Source organism: Ailuropoda melanoleuca, chromosome 10, assembly GCF_002007445.2.
Source record: "Ailuropoda melanoleuca isolate Jingjing chromosome 10, ASM200744v2, whole genome shotgun sequence".
In the NCBI taxonomy this organism is placed as follows: domain Eukaryota; kingdom Metazoa; phylum Chordata; class Mammalia; order Carnivora; family Ursidae; genus Ailuropoda; species Ailuropoda melanoleuca.
In genome coordinates this window covers 37,939,125-37,958,153 of record NC_048227.1, presented here as the reverse complement: position 1 = coordinate 37,958,153, position 19,029 = coordinate 37,939,125, and the positions used below count along the sequence as shown (strand labels likewise).

General features: G+C 61.9%; 2 protein-coding genes and 1 long non-coding RNA gene across 7 annotated transcripts in view; 1 reads left to right on the top strand and 2 right to left on the bottom strand.

Moving 5' to 3' along the window:
- The window catches only part of LMF1 (lipase maturation factor 1), an 89,013-nt gene extending 88,640 nt beyond the window's left edge, over nt 1-373 (bottom strand). For all 5 annotated transcript variants that reach the window (XM_034670674.1, XM_034670673.1, XM_034670675.1 and 2 more), the window contains exon 1: nt 160-373. In XM_034670674.1, coding sequence (XP_034526565.1) covers nt 160-358 — 199 coding nt within the window. In that variant the 5' untranslated portion in view covers nt 359-373. The remainder of the gene's footprint in view (nt 1-159) is intronic.
- A 4,622-nt stretch (nt 374-4,995) lies between these two features.
- LOC109489775 lies at nt 4,996-10,474 on the bottom strand. The gene is made up of 3 exons (XR_002142891.2): nt 10,067-10,474; nt 6,734-6,942; nt 4,996-5,432 (listed from the first exon to the last, which is right to left on the bottom strand). It is a non-coding gene; the product is annotated as an uncharacterized LOC109489775 (long non-coding RNA).
- Nucleotides 10,475-10,534: 60 nt separating this feature from the next.
- On the top strand, nt 10,535-15,225 carry SOX8 (SRY-box transcription factor 8). Its single transcript, XM_034669597.1, has 4 exons — nt 10,535-10,553; nt 10,634-10,973; nt 12,149-12,378; nt 13,106-15,225. Exons 1-4 carry the CDS (start codon nt 10,535-10,537, stop codon nt 13,840-13,842), a joined length of 1,326 nt encoding a protein of 441 aa, XP_034525488.1. The 3' UTR covers nt 13,843-15,225.
- Nucleotides 15,226-19,029: the final 3,804 nt, after the last annotated feature.

Genomic DNA, 19,029 nt, shown 5'->3' with positions numbered 1-19,029 from the left:
GGAAGGGGAGACGGGTTGGGGTGGAGGGGGGCCAGAGAGTCCAGGGGGGAGGGGCGTCTTGGTCGGGGGGGGACTGTCCCCGGGTGGAGGACGCTCTCGGGGACAAGGGCGCGTGCGAAGGGGCAACAGTGACGGGAGCTCCGGGCCCCGCGGACTCACAGTAAATGAAAGCGAGGGCCCTCAGGAGCACGATCCTGGTCAGCCAGAAAGTGCCCGCTCGGAGACGGGCCGAACAGCCCACGGGGTCGCGCCCCGTCCCCGGCGGAGACCCAGGCTCGGCGCCCGCATTCCCGGCCTTCCGCCTCCTCAGCGACTCCTCGGGCGCCGCCATCGCGGGGCCGCCAGTACGCATGTGCATGGAGCGCCACGCGCCCGGACGCCCCGCCCAGAATGGGAGGCCAGTCCCGTCCCGGCTGGCCACGCCCATGGGCGGGGAGCGCGCGCCCCCCGCAGGCCGCACGGCGAGCTGCAGCAGTGAGGGCAAGGGGTGGGTACCTGGGAGGACCCACATGTACTGGAAAGGGGCTGACCCGTTCGCTCATTCGCTCTTTCGTCAGCCTGCGTTGCAGAAGTTCCCGCCGCACTTTCCTACCTAGGCGACTGCCCTCCTGGACCCTCACTCTATAGTTGTTGGAAAGCTTGTGTCTGGCCAGGACCAGGGTAGGCCTGGTCAGCGGCCGCGTGGGCCGCGGAGGACACTTGCTGGTGCTGCACTCCCTCTGCGTGCCCCTGAGGAGTATGGAGTCGCATCCCAGCAGAGGAAGGGTTGGAGCAGTGGCTTTAGCCCGGGCCTCCAGGCTGCCACTGCCTGCTTAGAGTGTGTGGCCAGGTGTCTCAGGCGTCCCCTTCCCACGCCCTCATCTCCGCGCTGTCCCGGAAGGATGTTGGCGTGACAGTCACACAGCTAGCGAAGGAAAGCACGATCAGCGGCTGGGTCCTGAATTTCAGCCAGATCCTTCAGCTCAGGTCAGCAAAGCCCCCTTAGGCAGCACTCCTACCAGCTCTCCAGACTGCACCCCCAGCCCCCTGGGGAAAGTGATGCACTGAGGATTCAGAGGAAAGAAGAACTAACGGACCAATGACCCCAGCAGAACCCTGGTGAAAACACCAGCAACTCTGCATTCTGACAATAGGGCAGCCCAGGCACGGCTCAGGAGAGGTGGTGCCAAGTGGGTGGGCTCGTAGGCGCTCCTTAGAAGAACCAAGGGTGTGCAGGACAGAGTAGGCATTAGAACCTTCATGGCTAGTGGGCAAACTGTGAGGTACTTGGAAGCACATCACTGAGGTAGGCGTGGGTTTTTCTTATTCTTCACAGCTCTTTACATATTAAAGATCCTATTCTTGTGTGTAAATTGCAAATGTTTGTCCTGGGTGTTTTGTTTTGACTTCATATCCTGAGTGTTTTGACGTAGAAATTATTACTGATACTTGTGTGGTCAAATGATCAGTCTTGTTTAATTACATCTTTACCACCTGCGGTGTGAGCTCTGTGAGGGCAGGGAGTGGCTCTCGACAGAGACTCCTCCAAATCTGGGCCAAACCAGCAACTTCTAGAACACTTCGTCAGCATCCAGCTGTCCCTCGCCAGCATTTGTTGGGATAATAGCACATGTGCACCTTATAGAGTGAGTTTCTAAAAAGTGCCCCCCCTTTTTTTGTGGTGAAAAGCTCTCAGAGCCCAACTGCAATGTGGGACATGGAAAAGATTGGCAGTGGGGGGGGGGCACAAACATCTTTTGCATCCTGGTGAGCCCCCAGCAGGAAGGCATGTGCCTGAAGGCTCCCAGCCTTGGGGATCAGGGAGGCAGTTAGTCCTGGTCCATGCTTCCAGGTCCTTCCAACAAAGCTACAATCTGCACCTCCTCTCCAGGGTCCGGGCGCTGCGCTTGGGATGGGCTTGCTCAGCTATCTGGGGAGAGCAGGGAGAATCCGGCGCCTCTCAGCCCAAGCCCACTCGAGCTTCTGTGCATCACCCGGAAGCAGGAGGTGCTCAGGGGACAGAAGGCAAGGAGGGACAGCTCTGCCATCAGGTGTGACCCAGGGTGCTGCTTTTCAGGTGGGGACAGTCCTCACAAAGGGCCCTTTGTCCTCAGCGTCCCCTGGCCCAAGTTGCATTGTTCTCCCTAGAGAAGGGCACAATGGGGCATTGTGTAGAGCAGAAAAGGGCCCTTGTCCAGAATCCAGCTCGCTGGGCTCCAGGCTCCCTCTCCGGGTTTACCCAGGGTGCGAGGCCATCAGAGAGTTCTGCTGGGGGCTCACGTTCTTCTCTTTCCTCCAGGACCCGCCTTCCTGGGAGCTGACTGCAGAGGTGCAGTGAGTCTGAGGGGCTAGAACCCACATGGGAGTGGACCTCACGGAGCAGGGCATGGGCCAAGGAAAGGCTGGCCAGTGGCTCGGTGCTTGTCTGTTTCCACATGAATTTAATCAAAAGTGTGCTGGTCTATTCCGCAGCCGTAAAAAAGAGTGAAATGACACCTGCTACAAAAGAGATGCACCTCAAAAACGTCACGCTGAGTGGGAGAACCAGACACACAGGCCACACGTTGCCCGACTCCATGTATATGACACGCCCAGGATAACAAATCCAGAGACAGAAAGCAGATCGGTGATTGTCTAGGGTTGGGAGCGGGGAGTGACGAAAATATGCCAGAGCCAGACAGAGGTGATGGCCGCGTGACATCGGGAATGTGATTAATACTGCCCATCTGTGCACTTCAAAACGCTTGTATGTTATGCCATGTGAATTTCACTTAAAATGTAAAAAAAAAAAACACAACACCTTAAAAATACCCTATGTTGTTCCAGAATGTCCTAGAAGGCAGTTTTTACCCGTTGGAATAGGTCATGTCATTTACACCAAACTTACCTCTCCATCTAGATCAGGGAGCATCTAAGAGCCTTTGAATAATATTTAGGTATGGGTACACCCTATGCTCCAAGAAGGCACTCCACTTAAAAACAAAACCTTTTTGTAAACGCTGAGGCATCTGCAGGGCCGGGAGGCTGGTGCTGGGGAGGCACCAAGCTGGCTTCCTCACCCTGTGGGCTCAGTGCCCGCAGGCCCCAGGTACATGGGGGTCTCTCTCCCTCCCTCTCTCTCTCTCCCGGCCTTTCCCCCACACCAGGAACCTCGGGAGGCAGGGCTCCTAAACCTACGTTTTCAAGCCAAAAACTGCTGGAGAAAAAGTCAGGCTGCTTACAGAGGGACTGGTGCCGGGCCCGCCTGGACAAAGTGAGCGAGAAAGACCCCAGGAAAGGACAAGAGGGGAGAAAGGGAGGCTTCCCCGAGATGACCGGTCAGCTCAAGCCTGGGGCTGGTGTCACACGGACCCACGGACAAGCCAGAACGCCTGGGCCCGTCCTAGGGGGCCATCCACAGCTCTCCCGGTGCCGTCCCAGAGTGGAGGCACACACAGGCCCACAGGCTGGCGGTACTCCCAGCAGCTGCGGGACGGCTTCACGGAGGAATGAGCCCCGTGTCGGCACCTCGTCCAGCTGTCCCCAGGCACCCTGGCTTGGCAGGCCTTGCTGCCCCAGGGCAATCGTCCCTGACGTGCATTTGCAGCTGTCTCTGGCACCCACAAGAACCCAGCTTGGGCCCGACCTAATCGCCCACCCTTCATTTACCCCAATTTTTCATGTCTTGACATCAGTTGATGGGGGGACAGAACCCACGGGTGCTAACATCTGTCACTTTCTTCTGGGGGGTGGTCACTTTGGGCTGGTCCCACCCTGACTGTCCAGTGGCCAAGACCCCGGGTAAGGCTGGCAGGTGCAGGTGGGGGTGGGTGAGCAGGTGCTGGGCCATTTGCTGGTTTTCGGGAACTGTGACTCACGGACGGCTGTTCTGCTTGGCTCAGCCGTCTCCTCTCCTGGCACCCTCGCCTTGCCTCCCATGCCTGCACCCCTGAGGGAGATGTGGCTCTGTGCGGCCCGGCAAGCCGGTGAGCCGTGATTGCAAGGCAGAGAGGAAAGCAAAAAATCACAGTGCTGTTACAGTCCGTGGTGGTAGAGCCCAATGGGGAAAGAGAATGTGCGGTGCAGTTTTTTTCTCTTAGAGTGCGATTCTGTCCTGGAAGATGTTTTGGAAACTGCCCAGGCCAGGGGTCACACCCAGGAGGCCTGCAGACTGAATTCTGCTCGCAGAGCTGTGTCAGTAACCAGTCGCCACAATACTGCTGAGTAAGAAACAGCCTTAAAACCAAACATCGTGGTGTCGGCCCGCACTGCTACCCACCGCACTGGGCTCGGGCATGCCTCTACGGTCAGCTGAGGTCTGGGGGCAGCAGGACGAAGGCAGGCCGTCGGGATGACTGGGGCCTCTCTCCAGATGCACACAGGCCCCAGCACTCCTTACAGCCTCTCCCCTGGCAGCTGCCATGCTCCCGTCTCAACCAGGCTCCAGGAGGCACCCGCACCCAAGACCCCTGATTTGGCCCAAACTGCTTACTCCACAGGCTGGGGGAGCTGGTGCTTACACCATCCAGCAATGTGTCTTATCTTCCTATGACTCCTGCCCAGTGACTAGGGCGGACAATTCATTCCCGAAAAGAACAGCTGGCATTCCTATTAGATGTTCTCCCTGAAGATGGAGATGGGCCCCAGCAGTGTGGATGGGCTCTGGAAGTTGCTAGCTTGGACTGACGAGGAGTCACAGAGAAGTAATAAACATCAGGTGTGGGCTACCGCACGCCCAGCACCCTGCACACGGTGGCTCACACAGGCCCCACGGCGAGCCCACAGAACGGACAGGCATTCCGGACCCCTCTGCTGCCCAGAGTAACCCCGTAACGCACCCACAGTCAAGGGGCCACAGGGGACAGACGGCATCGGGTCCCGTGACCTCAACACCCTCCTCTCCAGAACTCCAGCGCCTTCTTGGGGGATCCCTCCAACTCCCTGCTACCCTTCTCCACACCCTGAGGGCAGCAGGTAGGGGCTGGCGGCCAGCATGCAACCCAGCCCACAAACCACTCTGAGGCACCTCTCCTCACGCTTTATTAGAACGCTTAGCTGGTGGAGCTCCTTGAGGGCTTGCAGCCAGGGAAGCTGGGTCTGCGCAGCCCCCGGAGCTGCCCACGCCTTCTGCCTCTGACCTGAGCCGCATGCTCCAAGCCGTCCTGACGGACTCCCAAGAACCGTCAGCCTCTTCCACTCTGCACAAGGCTCCCGCCTGAGGGTGTCTTAATTAAACCCTCCTTCGCCAAGTTCCGAAAAATAAATACCTGGGAGACAGCGGAAATCTTTTGACAGGGTGTGTTTTAATTTGCCGTTGGCTCTGCCGTGCCTCTGGAACCTTCCGTGGTGCAAAGCCAGCCAGGGCCCCTCATTCCGAAAGGATTTTTCTGATATTTTCATTTCAAGTTAGCATTTGCCTTTCTCGGTCGTGACTGATGTGGGGCTCCGCTTCCGAGGGGTTCCCACTTGGACGTCTAGAACAAGAAGCCTCATTAATTCTGAAAGTCAAGTTCGGAAGGACACACATAGCTCACACAGCCTATTTGGGCTTGAAAGCCTGTTTTCTGGAGTGAGAGTCATCTTCCAATGTCCTGGCTCCCCTCCTGCAAGGGGGCTGAGAAAGCCTCTCCTCGCCCTGTTGCCTCTCAGAGGAGCCCAGTGACCAGAACACAGAGGAGCTTGGTGCAGGGGGAGGGGGACCCAGGCGATGGTGAAGGGCAGGGGTCCTGGGGACTGGGGTCCAGGGGGCAAGAGCCCAGAGTAGCCACAAAGCCCAGGTTCCAGAATGAGGGTAGGGTCTGGGGCCCAGGGATCTAGGAGCCTGGTATTACATAATGCCCATCTGCAAGCACATTGGCTTAGGGGATGGAAGTGTCCAGAGAAAGCACTGGCAGATCCCACGTCTCTAAGACCTCAGCAGACTAGGTTTCCCCCACAGCCTGGCCTGGATGCCTGGTGCTCATCTCTCCCCAAGGAACACTGCATGTGGAGACCCCTGGGACCCTGCCTGAGGACGGTCTTTGGCTACAGAAGATACCACCCAGACGTGAACGTTGCTGGTGGAGTCAGCCCCCCAGGCCCAGGCCGGGGAGAGGAGAGATGGATAGGCACAGCCGGAGGCGGGAGGGGGGGGGGTCACTACCAGCAGGGGGTGAGCGGAGGCCAGAGCAGAGACCACAGCTGTTCTCCACAAATCTGCGTTGCACATGTCCCCGGACAGACCGTGTTCACTGGGGCTCAGCCCTCTGGGTTAAGCATTGTCCTCTCCCCAAACTCTTTCAAAGAATGGCCACAGCAGGGGGTCCTACTGGGCTGTCAGCAGTCATCCCCGGGCAGCGTTGGAGGCTTCAGAGTTGGCGAGAAGGTGCAGGGACAGAGCCTGGAGCTCGTGCACCCCTACCTGGAGGCTGGGCCTCGTCCTGAAGATGCAGCAGCTTGGAGCAGCAACCCCTCTCTGGAGCAAGCCGCTCAGGACAAGCACCCCCCAGGCTGGCCCACCACACCCGGTGCTGCCGGCGGAGGGGGATGGATCTGGGCCTGAGCTTCCTTCCAGGGTCCTCTGCATGCATAGCACAGAAGGCCGGGAACAGACACAGCCAGCTCCCAAGTGGACACCAGCCCAACCAAGGGGAGGGCTTTGACCCAAACCAGAACTTCCACGCCAGCTGGCAAGCTAAGTCGGGGAGGGGTGTTTCAACAAAAAGCTTGGCCTGGAGCCCTGATAGTCTGTCACTGAGGGACACTGGACTCCTGGCGCCCCTGTGAGCCCCCTCACCTCTCTCTCCGGAGACCCAGCGGGGCAGGACGAGGCTGTCTTTACAGAGCCACTGCTCCGAGCTGATGGCTCATCTTTGTCTTGGACTTTCGGTTTCTGCAGACCAGCCGGTAATTAAAAGCACCAATTAATCTCTGAGACTGAGCCGGGGTTCCCAGGATGTGATGCCAACTGCCTCGGGCTGGCTCGCGGAGAGGCCCAGGTCACGGCTGCAGACACACAGGGGACATGCCATCCCTGGGGCTCAAGGGCCCATGTGGTCCCGCCCCACTGCCTTTCTCTGAAACACCATACAAACTACGGATGTGGCCTCCCTGGCTGTCCAAGATGAGGGCCAGGCAGAGGGTGGACAGAGAGACCAGCAGGGCGATGCAGGGAATGAGAGCACGATGCCCTCCTCCACGGCAGCTCGCAGCCCTCAGCAGCCCTTCCTTACTACTCAGCCTCTCTAGTGCCCACTGCATGCACAGGGCTACACACATGCACACACAGGCACGTGCACATACACGTGCACTCACACACACACGTGCGCACACACAGGGGGCGGGCACAGGCTTCCTGAGCCTCCCTAGAAGCCAATGGGTGGGAAGGTTGGAGGTCTTCCGCTTAGAAAAGGCTTCCCTGGAACCCTCCGGGCCTGGACCGGCCAGGGCTCATAGGCACATGGGGTGCTTGCCGGTCCATACTTCCTTCTTCACAGGTGCCCTTGGAGCCTCTGCCAGGGGTGTGGGTCTAGAATCCTCATTGTCATCGGCCTTCCTAGGCCCCAGGGGCAGGGATATGGTCCACACTTGGCTCATCAGATCACCTCCCTGAGACCGCAAAGGCCACTGGGTGAAGGTAAGGTCATGTGGATTGGGGTGGGTGGGGGCAGGAAGGAAGAGCTAAGTGGGGGAAGCCAGGAGGTGGACTGAGAGGAGGTTCAAAGGGCTATCCCTCAATTTTTAAATCACTGTAGCTTCACGCTTTCTCGGATACCCTGTGCTCTCTGCTGCCTCAGGGTCTTTGCACATGTTTCCCCCCCACCTCTCCTCCCCACTATTGAGGGAATGACCTTCCCTCTTTCCAAGCAGTTGGAAGCTTCAGGTCTCAGCTTAATTTCACCTCCTCAAAATACCCCTTCCCAGACACGCACACCCCCTCCGCCGTGGTGAGTGTCGCAGCTCCCTGGTGTTTGCCCACTAAAGCCCCTGGCACGAAACAGACGCCTCATCAATACTGGTGAACACAGGAACCAACCGTGGCCACCCCCTTCTCTGAAGGCTACACCCAGGTACCCAGTCAGGGCCTGCCTAGCAGTTGAGGACATGGACTGAGGTCAGCACTAACGGAGGAGGAGGCTGGACACACGCTGGCAGGTATACAGGCCTTCCAGAAGGCCAGGAGGCTGTGGGGCACTGCTGGGTGCCACCCTATGTGTCTGCAGCCCGCCCTGGGCTGGTGAGCCCGCACCTGGATGCTGTCTCGTGCGGAAGTGCACACACACGCCCTCAGCCAGCCTGAGTCCAGGCCTGGCAGGATTTGCTCCTCCCCACCCATCCCCTAGGAGGCATGGGCTGCACATACACGTCATGCGTGGCCCACCAGCACCCCTACCAATCCCCCGGCGGTCACTGCAGCCCCGTGGAGCTGAGGGTGGGGCCTAGGACCACCCATGCCACACCACTGTGTGACCTGGGTTTGGCACGGGACTCCCCTGCCCACGACCGCGTGTGGGGGGCGGGGCAAGGCTGCCGTACCTGATGCCCTCCGTGCAGCCCCTGCTTCACGCTCCTTGGCACAGCAGAGCGCTTCATGAAAAGCCGGACCTGGCGCCCAATGGTACACTGGGTGCAGGGAGGGGTGGGACTTTTTTCTGGGGGGTCCAGGTCGGCCAACCCCAACCTTCCTCTTGCTTACACTTGCCTGGGTCCCCATGGGCCAGTAAGATCGATGGCTGCCCTCAGGCAACCCCCACTTGGGCCCTTCCTGAGTCGTCCAAGCGCAGAGAGGGGACCCCAAGTGGAGGGCAGGACCTGCGAGGGCAGGCCGCCACGGACCAGCAGGTAAGGATGCTCCCTGGCAGGTGACAGAGCCAAGGGAGACCAGCCACAGGACAGGAGACAAGAGCACAGAGGTCCCCAGAGGCTACACGTCTGCCCTCCAGGGCTCCCCCACCAGGCCTGTTCACCTTAGACAGCAGCCCCTCCCCCAACTTTCCCATAAGGCAGACTATCAGGTTCTCTGATGCAGGGCAAGCGGCAGAGCCCATCCTGTGCCTGCCCATCCTGTGCGTTGGGGTCACCTGCAGGTGACAGGAAATCTGGGCTCCACCCTCGGGCCCTGAGGTGTCCCCACAGAGGCGCCAGCATGTTTCCAATGCAAGGATGTGGGATCCCGGGGCAGCCCCCAGTGTCCCTGAGGTGAAGGCTTCATCCCTAGAAGGGCAGCCGGGATGGACAGGGCTCCAAGGCCCAAGTGCAAACTACAGAACCCACACCCCGGTTGCGAGGGCGGGCCAGGAGGCCTGTGCTGGGCAGCTGGGGGCACGCTGGTGGCCGCTGAGTTGGTATGCCAGCACCCAGGAGACGCTTTTGCCCCACCCACCGACTTTCAATTTGGAGTTTTCTGGTAGCAGACCAGCTCCTCCTGCGGCATCGCTCCTTCGCTGCGGCAGCCACAGGGCCAGGCGTCCATGACTCCGAGGAGGGGCGCATGGCTGGGGGAATTGGGCGCGCTTGCCTAGGGTCACCCAGGGCGCGGGGGCCACAGCTCGCAGCCGCACGTGTTCCCATTCGGCCACCCGAGGGGCTGTGGCGAGGCTCTGGGCGGCCGGTCCGTCGCCTCCCGGCGGGTTTGGCGAAAGAATCTGAGCCGCCCTCGGGGACTGCCAGGCCCCAGGCCAACTCGCGGGGGCGGCCTCGGGCGGGGACTCGGAGCCGGGGCCCGGCGCTAGCCTCCGGAGAAATGTCCCCTCTCCGACCCCGCTGCCCCGAGCCGCCCCCTTCCCTCCAGGCTGGCGCGCCTACCTCCTCCACTGAGGGCGCCCGGGGCGGTCAGCACCTTCGCCGGACCACCCAGGACCGCCCAGCCGGACGGCCTCAGCGCTCCCACCCCCCTCCCCGGGTCAGGCCCGGAAGGCCCTAGGCCCCCGCGTCCGGCCACGCCATCCGCCGGGCGGCCCCAGGGACTCCGCAGCTAGGGTCAGCCCAGTCCCTGCCCAGCGCTCCCGCCTCCCTCGGCTGCCGGCTCCTGGGGCCGCTCCCCCGCCCGCGCTTTCCCAGCTCATACCCGGCCTGGGCGGGGGACCTGGGATCGCCCGGCTCCGAGCGGCGGCCCTTGGGCGCGCTTTACCTGGACGTGCGAGGCGCGCAAACTCAGGGCGCGCTGGAGGGTCTTGCCCGGCGCGCTGGCCCTGCGGGCGGGGAGCCCGGGCTTTGAGGCTACACGGCCGAGCCAACCCTCCCCTGGGCTGCAGGCTGGCAGCAGTGGACCCCGGCGCCTCTGGGTTGCGGGCGAGACGTCGGGGCCCAGGACCGGCTGTGGGGGAGGCCCTGGAGGACCCGCCTCCACGCGGAGCGGGCTTCTCTGGGCTGGACGACGGGGCCAAGGGCGCGACCCACGGGAGCCGCGACGCGCCCCGCGCTCCCGGGTCTCCGACCCCTTTCCCTCCCCGCCCGGAATGGAAAAGGGGCCCGAGGCTTGGGGCGGCGCCGGGCGGGGCGCGCGGGGGCGCAGAGGGAACCGCTGCACTTTCTTCGGGTGGGGGAGGGGCGGCCGGCCAGGCTCCGCCCCCGGGGGCAACGGGGCGCGCGCGGGCCAATGGGGAGCCGGGCAGGGGGCGGGGCCTCGCGGCCGCAGCTTAAAGAAACTTGTTGCGGGTCCTCAGCCGGGACGGAGCTTCGGCGGCGGCGGCGGCAGCGGCAGCGGGAGGGCCGGGGTCGGTCTGCGGTTCCGAGGGCCTGGGCCGCGCGGCGGGCGCGGGGGGCGGCGGCCGGGGCGACGCGGCTGAGGCGGCGGACGAACGCTTCCCGGCCTGCATCCGCGACGCCGTGTCGCAGGTGCTCAAGGGCTATGACTGGAGCCTGGTGCCCATGCCGGTGCGCGGGGGCGGCGGCGGCGCGCTGAAGGCCAAGCCTCACGTGAAGCGGCCCATGAACGCTTTCATGGTGTGGGCGCAGGCGGCACGCCGCAAGCTGGCCGATCAGTACCCGCACCTGCACAACGCCGAGCTCAGCAAGACGCTGGGCAAACTGTGGCGGTGAGTGCACTGTCCCCGGGACAGGGACAGGGACGCGGCCCCAGCCGCGCGGGCGGGCTGCGAGTGGGTCCGGGGGGGTACGCAGGGGCCCGGGAGGTGGCCCTGCGCCCAGCCTCCGCTCTGCTCCCAGTGGCTGTTCCCAGGGCGAGCCCTAGTGGAAAACCCCCCTTTGGCCTGAGAGAGTGCGCCCAGGATGCTCAGGTGGTCTAGGTCATAGAGGGCTGCCGGGGGAGTATGCAACCCCTAGCACACTCCCTCGGTCGCTAACGGTCTGCTGAAGGCTGAGGATGGGGACCCCACCTGTGAGTGGCCCCAGGGTCTGGACCTGTCCCTCCCCGAGGAAAGGTGGCTTCTGTCTGGAAGCAGGACACAGTATCAGGCAATGAGGTGCTCAACGGAGGTGCCCCTCTTTGGAAAGGACTCCCTTCCACTCTGACCACCGTGTGGGGGAAGTCAAGGCAGATGGAGGGGGTGCATGTCAGTTCAGTGGGCACGTTCCCCACAGCTTCTCCCTCCTCTGCCACCCCTGCACCCCTCTGCAGGGAGGGACGAGGGATGCAGGGGGGTCCAGCACAGGCTTTGTGCATACTTGGGCATGGCGAAGCTGGACATGTCTGCAGAAAGTAGGACAGCAGCAGCGTCACTTGCTGCTGAGAACTGCCCGTCCCCAGCAAATGTGTTCTACTTGGGTTTAAAATGGACGGCTTTGGGTTCGGGGCACTGGCTGCCATTTCCTGCTCCTCTCCCCGTGAGTGGGCACTGGGAGTTTGTGCATCTGTCCTCTGTGTTCTTGGAGGTCTAGGAAGCCCAGATGCCCATGGAATCCCTGCTCATTCCCAGGAAGCCTCGCTTTATCCCCAGTGTGTTCTCTGCTNCTGCTGGGTTCTTCCCCCCCCCCCCCCCCCGCCTTAGAAAGCCCCAAAGGGAGGGGACTTACACAGGCTCAGGGCAAAGGGAAGTAAGGATGATGGAGATGGAAAGGTTTGGGGCTTGTTCTAGCATGTTCCTTTGACCCTAATGAGAACAGACCTCACCAGAAATCCTCCTTGGTCTGAGCCTCCTGTCCCCAGAGAGGGAAGCGCCTGCCTGGTGCCCGCTGAGGGTGCCCCCAGTAAGTGTCGAGGTTGGTGAGGCCCTCCCCCATGGCCATCCCACTTCTTCCCTTGGTGCTGCAGCTTGCTGAGTGAGAGTGAGAAGCGCCCCTTCGTGGAGGAGGCGGAGCGGCTGCGTGTCCAGCACAAGAAGGACCACCCGGATTACAAGTACCAGCCACGCCGCAGGAAGAGCGTGAAAACAGGCCAAGGCGACTCTGACTCAGGGGCCGAGCTGGGCCCCCACCCCGGCAGTGCTGTGTACAAGGCCGATGCGGGCCTGGGTGACTCACACCACCACAGCGACCACACAGGTGGGCTCCTGGGGCCCCACAGCATGTGCCTGCCCCAGCAGGAGAAGTGGGGGTTCCGGCGTGCGCTGAGATGAGTAGTGGGGGTGGGGAGCCGGGGTTCACTCCCAGGGAAGGTGGCTTTGAGACGATCACGTGTTCCCCGAGGCATGCAGGGAGGAGGGTCTGCTTGGCCCCTTGGAGCACGGAGGCTCTCACAGCCTTGCCTTGGTCCCGCACGGTGACGTGGGTGTGGTCTGCCCTGCCTGAAGGCGTTTCTGCTTCCCCTGGCCTTGCTGCTGGTGCTGACCCAGCACTCCCGCCCCTGGCATGGTGGTGAGCAGCCCAGCTCTAGGATCAGACAGATGGGAGAATCCCGGCCAGCCGAGCAGTCTCGGTCAAGCTGGTGGGAACGGTGAGCCTCGGGGAGAATACGTTTTGTGTGGATCACGTTGTGGTCATGTGCAGGGGGCTGGGCACTTCCTCTGTTTTCCCCCACCTTGGTCTTCACGGTGGGGCCTCCACGGCCCCAGCTCTTCCTGCAGAACAGCGCTTAACGGAACTTCCTCGGCCAAGGAGTGAGGTCTGGGTCTGGCTCTGCTGGAATTTCTGGGAAACGTACAGAAACAAAAAGCCGTTGATTTCTACCTGTGGCAGTTAGCGGGCTGGTGTTCCTCCCGGGTGCACGTCGCCAGCCCGGCCGGCCCCCCACAGAAAGGGCATTCATCCCTGAAATGTGCTCTGTCCCCAGGGCAGACCCACGGGCCACCCACCCCGCCCACCACCCCCAAGACGGACCTGCACCACGGGGGCAAGCCGGAGCTGAAGCTGGAAGGCCGCCGCCTGGCGGACAGCGGACGCCAGAACATCGACTTCAGCAACGTGGACATCTCGGAGCTGAGCAGCGAGGTCATCGGCAACATGGACACCTTCGACGTGCACGAGTTCGACCAGTACCTGCCCCTCAACGGCCACTCGGCCCTGCCCACGGAGCCAGGGCAGCCCGCCGCCAGCTCCTATGGGGCTGCCTCCTACTCACACTCGGGGGCGGCCGGCATCGGGGCATCCCCCGTGTGGGCCCACAAGGGAGCCCCATCGGCCTCCGCGTCGCCCACCGAGGCGGGCCCCCCGCGGCCGCACATCAAGACGGAGCAGCTGAGCCCCAGCCACTACGGTGACCAGTCGCACAGTTCTCCGGGCCGCGCCGACTACGGTTCCTACAGCGGCCAGGCCAGCGTCACCACGGCCGCCCCCGCCGCGGCCGCCAGCTCCTTCACCAGCGCGCAGTGCGACTACACTGACCTGCAGGCCCCCAGCTACTACAGTCCATACCCCGGCTGCCCATCCAGCCTCTACCAGTGCCCTTACTTCCACCCTTCTCGTCGGCCCTACGCCTCGCCCCTGCTCAGCGGCCTCTCCGTGCCGCCTGCCCACAGCCCGCCCGGCAACTGGGACCAGCCCGTGTACACTACGCTGACCAGACCCTGAGGGCACTGTGGCCCGGGGAGGGGACTGGAGTCCATGAGGGAGAACCTTGATCTCAGCAAAGACAGAGCCTCAGGTCTTCCAGAATGGGTGCGCCAGCAGAGGGAGAGGTGGCCGCTCCATCAGGGCCCGCTGAAGCGCACCGGGGAGCCATGCTTTGTAACCGACCCCGTGGCTTCCAGATCTCCACGCTCCCTTCCGCCAACAGAGCCCTCTTCCCGCGCTGTCTTTGCGGAACCAAGGACAGCCATCAGGCCCTCTTCCCTGCCGACATCAACGCCGTGGTTTTGCTTCTCAGAGGACACCGAGCAGCCACAACACAAGACAGAGAGGAGGGAAGAGGTGTGGGGTCTCCAGCTGCCTGTGCTCCAAGGTCCCTGCCGGCCTGGTGCGGAGAACTCCAGGGGACGGCGGTCCGGAGACGGCCACAGCCCGGTGGAAGCGTGTCTGCTGGGAGCCCCTCTTGGGACCAGCCCGTCAGGTCTGAGGTGCTCCCTGCCGTTAAGGCTCTTCCTGGGCAAGGTTTGGCTGCGACTAACACTTCTCTCTTTTTATTTTATTTTTTTAATTTTTATTTTTGAAGCTTAAACAGGTTCGATTTGTTTTGGAAGCTGTTGAAATGTATTTATGTTCTGTATTATTTTATCTTTAATTAATGAAGTAATTGCAGAGAGTAGAATTTAAGACAAGACGGAGGCCGGGCTGCTGAACTCGAGGGCCTGGAGGACAGGTGGGGTGCCCCCAGCCGAGCTCCAGGCCCCCGGGGAGGTGGCCGGGACCCCGAGGGAGGAGAAGGGATTTGCCTTGTAGTGTCTCTGACCAGGTGGAGGCCCTGGCACCAGCGAGCGTTCGGCCGAGGTGTGGAAGGCAGGGGTGTCGCTGAGGTCCGTCCCCGCCCACAGCTGTGCCCAGTAGTGGACGGGGATTTCCTGGGATGGGGTGGTTGCAGAAGCACGTGAATCCGGCTCTTAGGAACCCAACGCCACCTACAAGCTGTGAAACTAAAGCCTTGCCCACTAAAGTGTTTAGTCTTAGTTTTAGGTGAGTAATCCTGATCGACGCGTACCTGCTTCCGCTTTGTGCTGAGCACCGATAACTCCGACTTCATGGAAACTTGTGCCTTTAAACTTTGTACATTTAAAGACGTCTGAGAACTCGCTTCTTTTTACTTTTTCTACTTTTTCCTACCTTTTTCTAGAAGAAAAAAAATGTTTTTTGTTTTCATTTTTGTTTTTTTGTTTTTTGCTTATCTCTTTCTGGGGGTGGGGGAGGGAACTACAGCAAACTCATTTTTATGCCGACTCTGTTCCGCGTGGAGTCCGGCCTTCCGCCGTCACTACCTGCTGTGTTCTGCTACTTTCTGACCAAGCAACGCTAACTTTTGTACAGACCAATTTGATAAAATTAAAAAAAAATGCTTTTTATCTACATGGGCTGCGTTTTGTGTGTTGCTTTCTGTACGCCTGGGGTCTCGTTAGGAAGGGCCTCGGCCGAGGCAGGAGTGGGGTCAGCCCGGGCCCTCCTCCGAGGATGTGGGCACCCGGAGTCCCATGAGGGCGCAACCAGGCCCCTGCCCCCAGGGGCTGTGTCTGGATTTGAACAAATCTCAGAGGCCCCGGGACGCCGACTGCCCCACCAGTCTTCCTCCCCCTGGGGCCTATTCAGTAGGCAAAACGGGTCCAGATCCGGGGCCATGGTTTCCTCCCAGGCAAATCCCAGAGCCGGTCTCTGGGTGGCTGACGGCATTTTTCGGGCGCTGGCGCAGAGCCAAGCTGGGAGCTGGGTGAACGCCTCCCTGCAGACACCAGGCGGGATTGTCTGGTTGGCGGACTGTTTCTAGGGAGAAACACTTGTGGGGAGCGACAGCAAGCAAGGGGCAGCCTCACCCCCTGGCGGGGCCTCCCCGGCACACGCAGCCGGTTCCGGGACTTCACCGGGCTGGGCGCACTGGCCGCCGGGCCCTGGAGACACACCTGGGCCATCTGTGTCTGGGGCCGAGAGGAAGATCGGGCTTCTCATGAGAACCCAGATCCTCTAAGCCACTGGCTCTGCGATTCTAATGGGGTGGCCTGGGTAGGGGGGCACCCACCCTGTCCCCTTGTCTGCCAGCCGCCTGTGTGGCTGCGATCCAGGGCGCGTACCTCACCCCACGCTGGAGAGCGATGTCCTGGGCCTGCCAAGAGTAGTGTTGGGAAGAGCTGCCCGGATTTACAAGGGTTCGTGAGGTCTGGGGCGTGCCAAGCCTCCCGGGCGAGGCGGGGTCTGGGAGGGGGGCTGCAAGCCAGGCTCATGGATGCCTGTGTGGAGCCAGTCCAGCACGTCCTGTGTCCAGCCAAGGGCTGTCCAGGTCCATATGGCCCTCCAGGCTGTCACACGGACACTGCAAAGCAAGGAAACCCCCTGCATCCAGCTCCCGGATGGAGGGGGTGAGGCCGCCCCTTTGCCGCTCCAGGATTGATCAGGCCTTGCCAGGTTCCCTGGGGGCGGGAGCCTCTGCCACTTTTGTTTGCACTTGGAGGGGCTCCTGCGTGTTAACTCCCGGGGGCCCGGCCCTTCTCTTCCCACCAACCTGACTGGTGCGAAGGCCCCTATGGCCCTGGGTCCCAGCCCAGGCCAGCCTCCTGTTGGTTTCCTCCCTCTGAGCTCATGGAGTTCCAGGGAGAGCGAGGACAGCCACCCTCCCCCTGCCCCCGACTCCGACCCCNCGGGGGGGGGGGGGGCCGGGCCGGTGGCCTCCCCATTGGAACATTCTCAGGCATTGGAGTCATGGGGCCTCTGTCTCCAAACGCCGGGTCTCCAGTGGCGTTGTAGGGAGGTGACTGAGGTGGATCCCTCAGGGGGTCAGGGCAGCTGGGAGGGGTCCCAGGGACTGCCTTGGTCCTCAGGCTTGTGAGGGTTTTTCCAGGGAGCTCCCAGCAGACAACATTATTCACAAGGCTGGCCTTGCCCCACCTTGCCCAAGTCCAAGGGGGCAGTTGTCCAAGCTTGTCAAGAGCTCTGTTCTCACTGAGAGCGTTTCATCGGCCCATCCTGAGGAGCTGGCGGGAAAAGTTCCTCATTTTTCATTTCCTTCCCCGGAGTGGAGCTCATTGCCTCTGATCTCAGCTGAACAGAATGCCCTATTCAGAGACAAAGGGGAAACAGCGTTTATGACCCAGACTCTGCTAGATTGGGAAAGCCTGTCCTGGTCCTGTGCACAGTCGCTCTTCCGGGGACGATATCAGCTTTCAGGAGTGGATTTTCTGTTTGACTGTGAGTTCATGGCTGGCGTGGCTGTCAGCTCTGGGGAGGGCCCCGTGTCCTCTGAGCAGCTGCCGGGGTGGGCCGGTGGGGGGGTGGAGGCCCACTCACAGACCTGTCCCGGGGGCATACTCCACCTCCACCCTGCCTGCCTCGACTTTTGGCCATTTTGGGGGGACAGCACCCAGGGCAGGTGTCAGACTCAGGGACGTGGCCTGCTGCATGGTCCCCAACGCTTCCTCCCCAGTGTTTGGCCCAGGGCCTCCAGGCCGGCCCTGCACAGAGGATCTTTGTGGATACGGTCTCTGGCGGACCAGGTCGGCAGGGGCTATGAGCCACACATCAGGGCTGCTGTGATGGGTTTGTGGGTGGTGACTGACGGCCACTGGACACTAGACAAGTCCTCACCATCCTGTGTGGACGTCCTCCTGGGACACATTCCACCAGGCTGCAGGGAAAACTGTGCTGGCCAGGACCGGGTCTCAGGGCCACGGAGCCAGTGGTGCGAGATCCCCTACTCCCACCCCTGGGGCCAGTGTGGACCCCCAAGACAAGGGAGATGGGGCTGCTGCCACCAGGCACAGGGGCCCAGAATCGTTCCCAAGGGAAGGAGACGCGTAACTGCTCCCTGGGCCCGGGCGTCTGCTTCTTCCTGCTGGGCTCAGCCCCACCGCCCCTCAGGACCCTGCTCCCCACAGCCTGCCCTGCAGCCCCAGCCCCTGAGGGCACTTTGGAGGCTGAGCTGGCCGCTGCAGGCAAGGGGGGATGGCCTCCAGGCAGGGCGTGACTGCAAGGTGCAGGGACCCATCCCAGTCCCCTTGTTGCCTCCCCAAGAAGAGGGAGTCAGGGGAAAAAGAGGAGGGTCATGGTTCTGTCCGTGTTTCAGAGACCTCACGTCCTCACACCTCCTGCTTCTCTGTCTCACTCTCGGCCACAGCCTGCCTGCTTGGGGGTCCCCGTGTCTGGAGGGAGCAGATGTGCAGACCACTCCCTCCCAGGATGGGACTGTGGAGCCCCGGGGCTCCCTGGAAGTCGCAGGAGCCTTCCAAGGAGAAGAGTTGAGAAGGGAAGGAGCTGCAGGGGGAGACACACCAGGGACGTGGCCCTGCCCTCCTGTGAGGACCCTCCTGGGGCTGAGAGCCCGGCATGGCCCACCCCCAGCCCATTTCTCTCCAGGAAGAGTGGGAGCCGGGCTCTGAGGGGTTCCCTGTCTCCTGCCTTCCCTGCTGGCTTCGGGGCACCTGGTTCCCGTGCAGCCTCAGCTTTCCCAACAGTAAGATGGCAATGACCCCGCCGTGGTGCTAGGGGTGCTCAGTGAGATTAGGACATGGCTGTGACCCAGAGATGCCTGAGAACGCCGCCGGTCGGTTAGCACGCCCCGCCTCTGAGCGCACAGTACTTCAGTTTGGTCACAGGCACCGTAAGGTGCGTTTGTCCGTAAGAAAATTAAAAGTAAACCAGGCAGAGAACGTACATTCAGAAGCCTGGGGAATAGGGGGCACCACTCCCAGCCTCTGTGTCTGGGATCCCTCCTGCTGCATAGGGGGTGTTTTAGCAACCCCTCCCCACCGGAGGAAGGCAGGCCAGGCTTGCCCCCTGCCAGTGATCTCTGTGTGCCTCACTTTCCTCCCACGACCATGGGACGGGGCCACCTCACTGAGGTTGGGACATGTGACAGACACACGTGACAGGTGCCTTCCCTCCCTGTCCATGGGTGCACTTGTCCCTAGAGCCCCGGGGCCTTCACTCCGTTCCCCAGTCCTCCTCAGCCTTGCAGGGCTCGGCTCACCCTCCCTGCGTCCTCACCCACCCTGGGCCGCCCGGGGGGCGGGGTGGGGGGGTGTCCTGTGTGTGGCAAACGCACCCCCAGCAGCCCCCGCCTTCTCCAGGGGGCCGGGGCCAGAATTTAGTCCTGCTGAGGCTGCCGTGGGAAAGTGCAGGACACTTCGC

What these genes read in the sequence shown, in the direction of transcription:
- SOX8 (XM_034669597.1), top strand. An exon ending in ACGCTGGGCAAACTGTGGCG is followed by an intron (nt 10,974 to 12,148) that starts GTGAGTGCACTG and finishes TTGGTGCTGCAG; the next exon opens with CTTGCTGAGTGAGAGTGAGA. An exon ending in CCACCACAGCGACCACACAG is followed by an intron (nt 12,379 to 13,105) that starts GTGGGCTCCTGG and finishes CTCTGTCCCCAG; the next exon opens with GGCAGACCCACGGGCCACCC.